Genomic DNA, 13,359 nt, shown 5'->3' with positions numbered 1-13,359 from the left:
TTCTACATTCACATGTAGAATCTGTAGGCAACGGCACAAGGTTTTGTGGTGCCTTCAAATGAAACTCGTGAGCTCCTGTTTACAACAATGGGAAGTCGTGTACACAATATGCTTGGCAAGTGGTTAAGTCGCGAGAACACCGCTGCTAAACTACGGAAATATTAATGTTACTGTCTGCATCGAGAAGCCACAGAGGCTAACAATTTAGCAAACTAGCAAGCGGGTAATATAATGCAGGAAATGCAAAGGCATAATGACAAAGGAAAGAGATGAAGCCACTAGGAATATCAACTTTTTCATCAGACATATTTCAAAATTACAAAGAATTACAATATACGACTAAAATTAAGATATATTCACTTATTATGGACTGAAAAATGAACTTCCATGGCCTCCTCCATTTCTGACAACGTCAACAAACACGTCGCAACTCGTGAACTCAGAGCTTTCAGAAACTTTCCACTTGAATATCACAAGAGGGGTGCGTTCATATGGACTATCCTCATGAACACGGTAAACACGACCCCATTTGAAGGCAGCATTGGTCCCAGAAGCGTTTTGGTTTCCGTTTGTAGTCCGAGTAGTATTGACCAATCACGTTCTAGCAGGCTTTTGTTGAATGCAGGTAAACGGTCCTTGTGAAGAGCAAAAGAGGTGGAACATGTTGGCTGAAATGCAATCTCGGAAACCCACCGGTTATCGTCTGACGATGGTTTTAGCTTTTATTGGTTTAAAATTAACTTGTAAACTGGCTACTTGTGAAACAATCCGGTCGTAGACGTCTTCTCTCAACTCCAACTCCAGTCTTGCATGTCAAAGTGCTAATCAGACTGCAAACAATGAGCAGCGCACGGAAAAGGAAATCTCGGCCCGGATATCCGCTGGCTACACCGGAACCCCAAGATATAGCCTCCAGAGGGGACAAGGGACTACCGATAGCTGATGGGTTCTGAGATTGAGGCTGATGGGAATGTCATTAGTTTTGCAGGTAATTGATCATAGTCCATAGTATTGGACAAATACAAATTTTGACCTGAAGATGGCACTAGATGAAAAGTTAACAGATCATCAGAGTTGTGAAAACTCATCCTGAGGTAAACAGGAATGTATGTACCAAACTTCATAGTAATATCCTTATTTGTTGTGAAATTTCATTAAAAAAAAATCAAAAGTCAACCATATGGTGGCGCTAGAGGAAATGACAGGAAGTCACCAAAGGACTCATATTACAGTCCCAACACAGTAGTGGACCAACTGACAGACCGTATGATAGACTGGCATTGCCTTTCCTAGTGTCATGGTAGTAGCATAGATTTAGAGCTCTAAGCTCTAAACACAAAGTTGAAGTAAGACAGTTATAGAGGCCTATTGTATCTATTCTCTGTACATTCGTTACATAAATGATCAAGAGAACACACACCCTACCTAGCAGCTTCTGATGATTTTGAGTTTGTTGCACTGACTTTGGCTGATCATACTGGTTATGCTCAACTGTGGTTTAGGCTACTGTGCTTATGTGAGGACATTTTGTCTGTAGACATCTATGTATTGTGTTGCACAGATATCTACTGAAATGAGCATCACCATTCATTCTTTCTCTCTTTTTCTCCTTTTCTATCAAGCCTCCTCCACATCAACAGGATGGCCCTTCTCAACTACCCTGTTCCAATGTTGGATGTTACCTTGCAAGAAGTGAGCCGAGTCCTGCAGCTCACTTTAAGTCCTGACCTTTACCCAGAGTTCAAAAATACGTTGGAACAGCAGAGGGAGCTCCTTCAAGAGGCCCAGCAAAAATGGTCAGCCATTGCTTCAGGTCAAGAGAACTGGGTAACGGCGCAGTTCAAGAGGGCACTGCTGTCTTGTGCTGACCCCCTGCCCACCTCCACTACCCTTCCTGTTGTTTTTCTTCCTTCCAAAGCAAAGAGATGTACCCAACTGGGGAGGGCAGCTGCTCTGCTCTGGGCAGCAGCAAAGCTTTACAGTGAGCCACTGTTACTGGAAGGCAATGTGCCAACGGAGCGCACACAGCAGTCTGAGGTATTCGCTGCCAGCAGGATTCCTGGAAGGAGTCAAGATGAGATTAAGGTGAGATTACTGGCAGGGCACAACTGGTAAGATTTATCAAAGCTTTCAATTATCAATATGTCAGGTCGGCTCTATTCGTAACCTGTGGCTGTTATCTCCAGATTTACCCAGATAGCCTCCATGCCATCGTCACCTGTGTTGGAGGAGTGTTCCCTGTTGACATACTGGGGCGTCCCAGCACTGGTGGGCCGGTTTCTGCCCGACCGTTCATTGACATCTACAACCAGCTGGCTCAGGTGATGGATCAACCCAGTGCAGGAAAGCAGAACGATCCCTCTGTCATTTGCAGCCTCTCGGCTCTGGAGCGCAAAGTCTGGGCTGCCACCAGAGAAGAGATCCTGGGGCAAGGAGGGGACGCAGCAGCATCACTGGGGCTGATGGAGAGTGCCGTGCTGACGCTCTGTCTGGAAGACTGCAACGCACCCTCTGAACTGGCTGATATCCTCAATGCAGTGAGGCTGGGAGGAGGAGGAGACCGTCCATGTCTAAGATACTATGACAAGGTATTGGATAGAATATACTGAACATACTGTTGAACTTTGCATTCAATAAGAATTATGGCATAAAAAGGCCCCTGAGTAGCGGTAATTGGGAACTCTATTGCTTCTAAGAAAGAAATATTTTCATTACCTAAACATCTGCTTCAATTTGCAGCTACTTTTTAGTTATGTGGTCAAATTAGGCAAAACACACACTATCACGAGTTATTCAAGGGTTCAAGTAAACATTGCCATGTATATTACAATGTAATTCAGTTACACTCTCAGAGTAAAGCTCATTTAAGTTGATTTACTGCAGCGGCCCAGGTTTCGAATCCGTCTTGTGGCCCTTTGCTGCATGTCATCCCCTCTCTCCATCTCCCCCTTTCATTACTAACTCTAACTATTAATAAAAGCATTGAAAAGCCAAAAATGAATCTTTAAAAAAAAAAAAAATAAGCTAGTAAAATATTTAGATTTTTCAAAACAGTCAAAGTAAAGAAATACATAAATTCAACGACTGAACGCATCAGTACCGGAGGTTACAGTGCTCTCTAATATTCAATGGACTGAAAAAATAAACTAATCTTTGTTTTTTCTGTTTTTTGAAAGGTGGTGAACCTGGTGGTGTTCAAGGACAGCACAGCTGGGATGGTGTTTGAGCACAGTGCTGTGGATGGGATGGTAGCTGGGCTTGTGACTGAGCATGTATACAATCTGTCTGAGAGTGCTGACTTAAACCTAGTCCATACTGACACTGAACATATGAATGGGTCTGTCACAGTAAACAATGTTAATTCTGTTTGTCTCACTTCCCTAACCTTCCCCTTGCAAGGAGTCAATACCCCCAAACTGAGCACTGACTTAAAAGCAACACATCCGGTTCTCACTTTTGATGTGTCCGCCTATCCTGATGTATTTTCTACTCTCAGAGGGCAGAGAGGCATGTTTGATGCTTGGATCAACTTCTCTTTGCAGCTTTCCCTGAGGCAGACTCTTGGGGAATCCGCTGCTAAGCACATGCTTGTCACACCTACCCATATGCGCCACTACAAACATGGCCGATGTGATCCTACATACTCCATCACCATGCATTCTCACAAGTTAATAGGTGCCTTGGCATCTTGCATTGGCTCAGATAACAAAATCCAATACACAGCCGACCTCCTACGATTGTTCCATGTTGCTTTTTTGGAGCATAGGAGCCTCATCCGAAACACCAAAAGTGGTCAGGGAGTTGGTCCCCATCTAGCTGCCCTACGCCGATCGTTACCATCTGACAACCCATTGACGAAGTACCTGGACCCCTTTGGATGTCCATCTGTGTACCTCACAGGTACAGATGGGATGGAGGGCGCGGAGTGTGGAGTAGGGAATGTTTATGCCCAAGATCAGCTGGCTGTAACCTACCTTGGGAAGAGAGACATGGTTCGCATTGCGCTTAATGGAAAAGGGAGCTTTGCTCTGGCACTGGAGAAGCTTCAAGAAAGCCTGAAGATAAACCTGAAGTTAGTGATGCTTCTAGCTGTTAGGTATGCCGTTGCATACCAAATGGGAGCCCTGGAATGTCTACAGAATCAGGGTCAAACAGGGAAAATGAATGGAGAGACAAACCACTGTCCTGAGAGTCCAGACAATGGCAAAAAAGCTGTTGACTCCACCTCTGGCATGAGCACAGACCACACTCTGGTGATCCATGGTGGCGCTGGAGAGGAGATGATGCTGAACACCGAAGTCATTGGGGTTATTGAGTTTGCTCTACATACAGCCTTAACCCTTGGATCCCAAGTACTTCAACAAGGTGGAAGGAGTCTGGACGCAGTTCAGAAGTCAGTAGAAGCTCTGGAGGACTGCTTCCTGTTCAATGCAGGTAAAGGCTCAGTGTTCAACAAAGATGGCAAAAATGAAATGGAAGCAACCATTGTGGATGGCAATGCAATGAAGTCAGGATCTGTTGCTTGTGTGCAAAGTGTGAAGAACCCCATAAAGGCAGCCAGATGTGTCATGGAGAAAAGCTCACATTCACTCATTGTGGGAGATGGGGCTGAGGAGTTTCTGCAAGGGTTAGAGGGGAAGGAGAAACCTGTTGGGCCTGAGTATTTCTACACTGATATACGCCACAGACAGTTAGCTGCAAAGCTCACTGTTGGAAATACCTCAAAAAACAATCACCCACAGACAGTTGGAGCTGTGGCCTTGGACCGTTGGAGTGGGTTGGCTGCTGCATCATCCACAGGTGGGGTTGTAGGAAAGCTGAAAGGACGAGTTGGGGATACAGCAGTAGTAGGGGCAGGAATATATGCTGATGACAAGTTAGCTATTACCTGCTCTGGAGATGGAGATGTATTTCTGAGACACACAGTTGCACAGAAAATAGCCAGTCTCTACCACCACACGGGCTGTAGCCTCAGGCAGGCATGTAGAGACGTGATGGCTGAAAATCTAGATGGGATCTGTGCAGGAATCATTGCTGTGGACACTAAAGGTGAAGCCATCATTGAAACAAATGCTGGTGTGATGTTTGTGGCCTCAATGGTAGATGGCATTTCCCGAGTAGAGGTCCTCAGGCCCCTCAAGAGCTTCTCTCATGTGATCTGGGAAACCGATGAGCTGGTTGCCTACCTGGATCCCAACCCGTGGATCCCTGGGTCAACCATTCTGACTAGAAAAACTCTTAGTGGGGCAAGCAGCATCTTCCAGTTGGCTACACCTGATTTTGTGTCTATGCTACAAGGACCAAGAGCTGTGTCAAGGTTGCTTTGTGAGCGATTGGGAGTGCAGCGCTGTGCCTTGGTTTTCAATCCAACCAATGATCAGTCAGCACAAATCAGACTGCTCCCGCTTCATGGCCTACAGCCAAACTGGCAGCCCCATCTTGCAAATGAAGAGGAATTCCACAATTACGATCCTGGCTACTGCACCTCAAAAAGTGGCCCACACTGGGATGATGAGGCACTGGCCCAGGTTCAAGCCAAGATTAGAAACGGACTGCCAACACCAAATGCACCTTCTTGCTTTGACTTTTTTGGAGACGCTTCCAATGATAACCTGTTCAGTCGTATTGTACGTGGAGAGCAGCAACAGTGGAGAGTCTGGGAAGACAGCGAGCATGTTGCCTTCCTCACACCGTACCCAAACACTCCTGGACTAACTGTTGTGGTGCCACGCAAACAACTGTCCAGCGACATCTTCAAACTGGAGGAAGCTGACTACAAGGCGCTGATCTTAGCCACTTCTAAAGTTGCCCGACTACTAGAAGAGGGGATGAAAGCTCGAGGCGTTGCACTGATCTTCGAGGGCTTTGAGATTGATTATGCTCATGCCAAGCTGATCCCTCTGTTACCTTCACCAGATGGCACTAAGCCTGCTGATCTGCAACCAGAGTTCTTTGAGAGCTACCCTGGATATGTGTCATCACTGGATGGCCCAGCTGCTGACCCTGAGGCCCTCAAAAAGATACACTCAAAAATCACCCAGTGCAGGGCTCCCCGTTCATGGCAAGACCCTCAGTCTCACTCCACAATTGCCATCAAGAGCCAGTGGTATCACAACCTGTTCCAGATTCAAAACACTCTTTTCCACAGTACAGTGGAATATTTCCACACTTCCCGCCAGTTCTCCTACGCTCTAACCCCTCTCACCACAGACACCATCTCTTCACCAATGGGCTTGGGATCTGACTCAGAACCAGTTTCTGTTGACCTGCTGGGCCAGGACATCTACCTTGCTGACTCAATGCAGTTTGTACTTGAATACTTCCTTCGTTTCCAGGAGAACCTGCCGGGAACTTACTACATATCTCCCAGCTTTAGAGGCGAAGATCCTGATGCTACACACTTGAACCAGTTCTACCACGTGGAGTGCGAACTGTTGGGTGACATGGACAAGGCCATTTCTACAGCAGAGGGATACTTGTCTCATCTCACCAAGTCCATGTTGAAGAAACACTCTGATATGATCCTCAACACTGCCGGGACCCTTACACACGTCAAAGCCATGTTGAGTAAGCTGGATGGAAACACCCCACTCCCACGAGTCCCTCTAGACCAGGCCATTCCCATGATGCCCTCTGCTGACTGCTTAGAGTGGGTACAAGATGGCCAGCCACAGTTTGGCAGAAAGCTAACACGCAAAGGAGAGCGGGTCTTGATAGAGAAATATGGTGGTGCTGTTTGGCTGACTGAGATGGACCATCTAGGAGTTCCCTTCTACCAGGCCTATGTGGAGGGCACTGGGCGGTGCAAAGCCAAAGCTGCAGACCTTCTCCTGGGGCTTGGTGAGACCGTGGGTCTCGGTGAACGTCATTCCACCCCTGAGATGGTACAGGAAGCCCTCAGGCACCATGCAGTGCCAGAGCAGTCCTACAAATGGTACATTAGCATGCGGAAAGTGAAACCACTCCTCACCAGTGGATGGGGCATGGGGACAGAGCGCTACTTGTGTTGGCTGCTTCAGCATGATGACGTCAGAGATATACATATCATTCCTAGGATGAAAGGAATGAAGTACATGCCCTGATTACAAGTGCTCAACAAGTCTACATACCATTAGATGTGATATATTTGTAATAATGGGGCCAAAGAGCAATATACAATATGGATTTAACCATAAAATGCCTCAATAATCCAGACTTTGGGACTGTCATCCAGCTTTGTGCGTCTTATAATCACCAATTATCCTTCCTGCATTGTCGATGGCAAGAGAAATCTTCCTACAGCCCTCAATCCTACCCAACCCTTACACCCTTCAAAGTAAAATGTTTCTGAAAATTTAGTGTTAAAGCACTGCAATACAAACTCGAAGTATCATAGCAGAAAAGTTCAATTTGAGGTTACAGGACGTAAATCAGCAGTTCTTTAAATGTTAACACTAAGAGTTGGTTTCCCTTCTTAAAACTATAGTATCAATGTAACAGCAAAGTGAGAATACACAAATACTGTAGTACAACTTGAATTGTTTTAGCATCTTCATTTCTTGTTGAGACCTATTAATGGTGTTGAGAAAATAATTAGTTGCAGGATATAAAGTGTATGGATACATTTTTCACACTATGTAAGGACAACATGAAGGAACACATACTGTATGTTTAAGTCCTTAAATGTTGTATTATCATTTATTCAAGCAAACTTGTTATATTGTCCCTCAATGTAATGTTTTTTTTTATTTCAATCCCAGTCTTTATATTTAAATGTTTTTTTGTGAAAGTCATATGGATCATGAAATGCTCACATGCTCATTTTACAGTGTATAAACTATGTAAAAAGTAACTCAACATCTCCTGAACACATCTTTTGCTGACCTCCAGTGGTTTATTTTCTCACCTTGCTGTAGTGATTTACAGGTGTACTCCAGGACCCTATGACATCACTGCTGGGTGTGGTTACAGGCACAACAAAGCAAACTAATTTTTTTATTTATTTATTTTTAGTTTGTTTCACTAAACAAAGGATGCTTCTGATCACACCCAACCACACCCATCAGTGATGATGCAGTGTGATCAGAGTTGAATCACAGAGGGCAGTGAAACACTGCTTTTCAGACTGATGTTAAGTTACTATTTAAAATGACAAACAGACCTGATTGGTCAATGTACATCAACTTATCAGTTTGTCTCTCTCGCATACCTGAGCATTACATAATTTTCCTTTGATGCAACTGAAAAGATGATAATTTGGAGTTTATTTTATAAAGACTGTACATAATTTGTGTAGAAGTAAAATGTTCTGGGCCAAATTTTTCCAGTAATTAAGAATGCCATACACAGTTTTGCTCACACACATTCAAATCCATGTACACACTCACGAACAACCTTGCAAAGTGGGTTTTTGGTGAAAAGTGACCCAATATAATATAAATGCAATGTATCTATGGAGGGTGAGAAATACTGATAATAATAAATGTTTAACATGAATATTGATATTTCACCAAAAAAATAAAAGGTCAGTGAACTACAGAAATTGGCTCAGCAGCATCTGTCCTTTAACCTCAAGAAGAATGTAAGAAGCGCTGAAGATTTCGCTCTCCCCAAACACACCACGCCTCTCCAAGGTAACAAAGGCTTCCATTGTACCTGAAATTCAATTTTTGGATATGAAAAAGTAGTATACTTCAAGTTTTTTTTATGAAGTATACTAAAGTTCAAGTATATATTTCCCAAGTAAACTTTATGTATTAAGTATACTCAATCAATGTACTAGTAGTATACTAGTTGTAATTGTACTACTTTAATACTTCTTGGGACTAAATTGGCCCAAAACTATACTCTCAGTAAACTACTAGTTTAATAGTTTTTATACTGCAAGTATACTTGTATATGCTTGTAGTCCACTTTATAGTTTATGAAAGTACATTTTAAAGTATACTCTCAGTAAACTACTAGTTTAATAGTTTTTATACTGCAAGTATACTTGTATATGCAGAAATTGGTTCCTTCTATTCTATCAAGTATCCAGACAATGATTATGAATAATATCCAACATAGCATAAAAAGTCAATGATAGAAACACAAACATGATTTAGCATAATTCCTGAATGCATTATGTAAAATCTATCAGATGTGGCAAATAGATATTAGTATAGAAATAGTAAAAAAAAAAAAAGAAAAGTAAAGTAATAATAAATAAAGTAAATAAAATCATAGACATTAAATCAAAATTGTAGACTACTTCTCAGTCTTGGTAACGTGTCCCACAGAAACATACTTTGTCCCACATTTGGTTTGTTGGGATCTGGTCACCCTACTTAGAGGAGAAATATATATATTTTTTTATCCTGCGATAACTCTATCTGTTTTCTGAAAAGACATTAAGACATTACCACTCTAAGTAATTTTTTTCCCCCATCGCTTTATCTTGATTGATTCATAGCAACAACCAGAAGTAACCCTAACATCATACAAAGTCAATGATAGAAACACAAAAATTATTTTGCATAATTCCTGAATGCATTACGTAAAATCTATCAAATGTGGCAAATAGATAATTAGTATAGAAATAGTTAATAGTTAACGGTTTATTGGCCCACTTCAATCAAATATCAGTCCTACAGCTAAGAATCTTGGTATCATTTTTGACCGAAATATGACTTTTGACCATCATGTCACCAGCGTTGTCCAGACCTGCTTTCTCCAGTTAAGAAATATTGCAAAAATCAGATGCATTTTGTCCTCCACGGATCTTGAACTTTTAATTCACACTTTCATATTCTCCCGTCTAGACTATTGTAAATCCCTACAGCTGCCTCAGTCAATCTGCTTTAAATCGTCTACAGGTGGTTCAAAATGCAGCGGCCAGGCTATTAACCAGAACTAGCCGTCAGTCTCACATCTCCCCTGTTCTGGCATCCCTCCATTGGCTCCCTGTAAAATTCAGAATCAATTTTAAGATCTTGCTAATTACATATAAGGCACTGCATGACCTCGCCCCCAGTTATATTTCTGATCTCCTTGTTCCATATTCGACCTGTCAAACACTTCGATCCTCTAATCTCTGCCTTTTATCCATCCCCCGCTCAAACTGCAAAACAAAAGGTGATCGGGCCTTTTCTGTCTTAGCCCCAACTCTCTGGAATCACCTCCCTCAATCTGTCAGAGCTGCTGAATCTCTGGACTGTTTTAAGTGGGTTCTTAAAACCCATCTCTAAAGGCAAGCTTTTCTATAGGCCTCATCCACATGTGTGTTTGTCTGTTTTTGTGTGATCTGTTTCTCATTGTTTCTGTGTGTCATATCGTAATTTTTCCTTGTTTTTTTCATTGTTTGATGTTTCTTCTTGTGTGTGAAGCACTTTGTAATGGTGTGTTTTAAAAGGTGCTATATAAATAAAGCTTTACTTACTTACTTAAAAAAGTAAAGTAATAATAAATAAAGTAAATAAAATCATAAAATGAGATGACCATTTATTTACACATGTATTGTAACAAAATGATACTAACCCAACAACAACAACAACAACAACAACAACAACAACAACAACAACAATTTCTTCCTCACAAAACAAAAAAGCAATGAAAACTATGAATATATGCAATATCTTTAATGTTTTTAAGTGAAAGTATTGTCATACTCTTGCGTGGTCTTTTTATTATTATTATCTACTTATTTATTTATTTTTATTGTGTGTTTTTTTTTAAATTTTATGTTGGTTTTGTTTTCATTTCATGTCCTTTTATGTTTATCATAGCTCTTTGTTTATGTTTTCGCTATGCTTCTTTTGTATGTAAATGTATACTGTAATTTTGAAATTAAAAAAAAAAAAAAAAAGTGGTCCTGACCCGGATGTAGTATGTATGTGTTTCCGGTTGTCACCGTTGTGTGTGACCCCCGGCTCTAGCAGGACTGCTGTCTCTGTCTGAACACAACCTGTGCTCTCCCCTTTGAAACGTAGGTTGAACCCTGTTTTCTGTTATTGCTGTGTGCTCTTGTGTTGTTGCCTCCACTCTATCCTCCGCGCTGTGTTTCATGAGTGTGTGTTGTGTCAGTAAGGCTGCTGAAGGTAAGGTCAGCTAGCTAGTTAGCGTGCTAAGCTAACATGCTAGTCGGTCAGGAGTGAGCTAATGTGTGACTTTCCGTCGAGCCAGCCATTTTCTAAAGACAAGTGAACCTCGGTAGATTACAGAGCCACTGGTGTACAGTCGGTAGAGGCGATGGTCACGTTGTAGTCGCTGGGAAATCAGGGATACAGTGAGACACCATGCTAAGCTAAGTGGTCACACTTGGACGGTTGCTAACGTTACAGCCTGACTGCACCTGAGAGGTAGTGATGATGATGATGAGGGTGAACCAGTTGTTATCCACACATATCAATTGGAAAAGGAGCAGGTAGCTTTGACCTCTGGTATAAAGATGACGTGCTCTTAAATGTTAGATGTAATCTATTACTACCTATATCTACCTACTATCTCCAAGGCAGAGGCAGATTGAACAAAATCCTGCATTGGTCATGGATGAACTAGGGGATAATGTTTTGCTTTTTTGCATCCCTAAATACTACCATTTATAACTAACCAAGAGTGAAAGGCAGGTAGCTATTCCTGGGAGCCTCCTGCATGATTTCTAAGTACAATGCATAAACTGTTTAATCTTTACAGCAGCAAACTCTTGTTCTCTCTCTCCTCCCACACTCTCTAACTTCACTTCCTACCAGTTACATCTTTCGATGCCCATTAATCCAGCATGATAACCACAATTTTTGGTCCATATGAATATGGACTCCTCTAATATTGTAGATATGTTCGCTGTGTCATCCTATTTACTCATTGCATCCAGGCAAGGCAAGGCAGCTTTATTTGTATAGCACATTTCAGCAACAGGACAATTCAAAGTGCTTTACATAAACATTCAAGAACATTGCGACAAAGTGCAAAAGAACATTAAGACATAATTAAAACAGTTATAAAAACATTAAAGATTAGAAAATAAAAATAAAAGCTAAAATAGAATATAACACACAAGAGTAAAAGCTCTAGTGCAGTATATAAGATCATTATCTGGTTTAATAAAAGGCACCAGCAGCAAACAGAAACATTTTAACTTTGATTTAAAAGAACTCAGAGTTGGAGTTGGTCCTGCAGGTTTCTGGGAGCTTGTTCCAGATATTTGGTGCATAAAAACTGAACGCGGCTTCTGCATGTTTAGTTGTGACTCTGGGGACACTAAGCAGACCTGATCCAGATGACCTGAGAGGTCTGGATGGTTCAGAACATAGCAGAAGATCAGAAATGTATTTTGTCCCTAAACCATTTAGTGCTTTGTAAACCAACAGCAGTATTTTGAAATCAATTCTCTGAGAGACATGGAGCCAGTGTAGAGACTTCAGAACTGGACTAGGGGATAATGTTTTGCTTTTTGCATCCCTAAATATTACCATTTATAACTAACCAAGAGTGAAAGGCCGGTAGCTTTTCCTGGGAGCCTCCTGCATGATTTCTAAGTGCAATGCATAAACTGTTTCGATAAATTAATCTTTACAGCAGCAAACTCTTGTTCTCTCTCTCCTCCCACACTCTCTAACTTCACTTCCTACCAGTTACATCCTTCGATGACCATTTATCCAGCATGATACCCACAATTTTTGGCCCATATGACCTTTCTAATATTGTAGATATGTTCGCTGTGTCATCCTATTTACTCATTGCATCTAAACAAATGATGCAACTTTGATATCCTTTTACACCAGTCCCTTCATCACATAACCCCCTGCTCTCCTTTCCTCCAGGTGCCAGGGTGTCCCCCCACTCCATGCGTGGTCCCTAATGGGCGGCTGGTCTCGCAGTGCCGTGCTGGAGCTGTACCGGGCGCTGCTCCGCGCAGGGCGTCAACTTCAGTACACTGATCGCAATTACTATCGCCGCGCCGTGGCTCGTGAGTTTCGCCGCTGCCAAGCCCTGACAATACCCGAAGATAAGGAGGACGCACTGAAGAGGGGCCAGTTCTTCCTCCACAGCCGATTGGGTGGGCTTATGTAGGGGGGAAAAGGGGGTCATCTGGAGGTGGGTTAAAGGTCGTCTGGAGGTGTATCTCCCAGGTGGGTTTGCACATGTGAAAATACTCTATGTCAGTGAAATAGTTTAGATTTGAGACATTCTTTGTGGGGGATGGTGGACTATTTAGAGTAAGATAAGGCAAAAAGATCACAAGTCATGAGTAAGACCATGTTGGGTGTGGCTACTCATAGATTTTCTTTCAGTGCCTCTGAGCTAAGCAACAGAACAAAGAAGACCTTTTTCTGTCTCTATCCTCTTCCTGCCAGTGTCCCTCTGTCTTACTCTCTTTCCTTATCTCCTCTGTATTCAGTGGTA

The 13,359-nt window shown here is 42.3% G+C and overlaps 2 protein-coding genes across 2 annotated transcripts; both read left to right on the top strand.

Annotated features, from left to right (window-relative positions):
- The first annotated feature begins 3,200 nt into the window (after nt 1-3,200).
- LOC141780227 (uncharacterized) lies at nt 3,201-8,189 on the top strand. The gene has a single exon (XM_074655363.1). The coding sequence runs from the start codon at nt 3,216-3,218 to the stop codon at nt 7,080-7,082; it is 3,867 nt and encodes a 1,288-aa protein (XP_074511464.1). The 5' UTR covers nt 3,201-3,215; the 3' UTR covers nt 7,083-8,189.
- Nucleotides 8,190-12,813: 4,624 nt separating this feature from the next.
- On the top strand, nt 12,814-13,026 carry LOC141780226 (mitochondrial ribosome and complex I assembly factor AltMIEF1-like). The gene has a single exon (XM_074655362.1). It carries the CDS (start codon nt 12,814-12,816, stop codon nt 13,024-13,026), a length of 213 nt encoding a protein of 70 aa, XP_074511463.1.
- Nucleotides 13,027-13,359: the final 333 nt, after the last annotated feature.

The sequence above is a fragment of the Sebastes fasciatus genome, chromosome 13, assembly GCF_043250625.1.
Source record: "Sebastes fasciatus isolate fSebFas1 chromosome 13, fSebFas1.pri, whole genome shotgun sequence".
In the NCBI taxonomy this organism is placed as follows: domain Eukaryota; kingdom Metazoa; phylum Chordata; class Actinopteri; order Perciformes; family Sebastidae; genus Sebastes; species Sebastes fasciatus.
The sequence above is the reverse complement of the archived record's forward strand: the minus strand, read 5'-3'. Positions and strand labels throughout refer to the sequence as shown.

Excerpts from the sequence above, each read along its gene's own strand:
- LOC141780227 (XM_074655363.1), top strand. The coding sequence starts at position 3,216 with ATGGTGTTTGAGCACAGTGCTGTGGATGGGATGGTAGCTGGGCTTGTG.
- LOC141780226 (XM_074655362.1), top strand. The coding sequence starts at position 12,814 with ATGGGCGGCTGGTCTCGCAGTGCCGTGCTGGAGCTGTACCGGGCGCTG.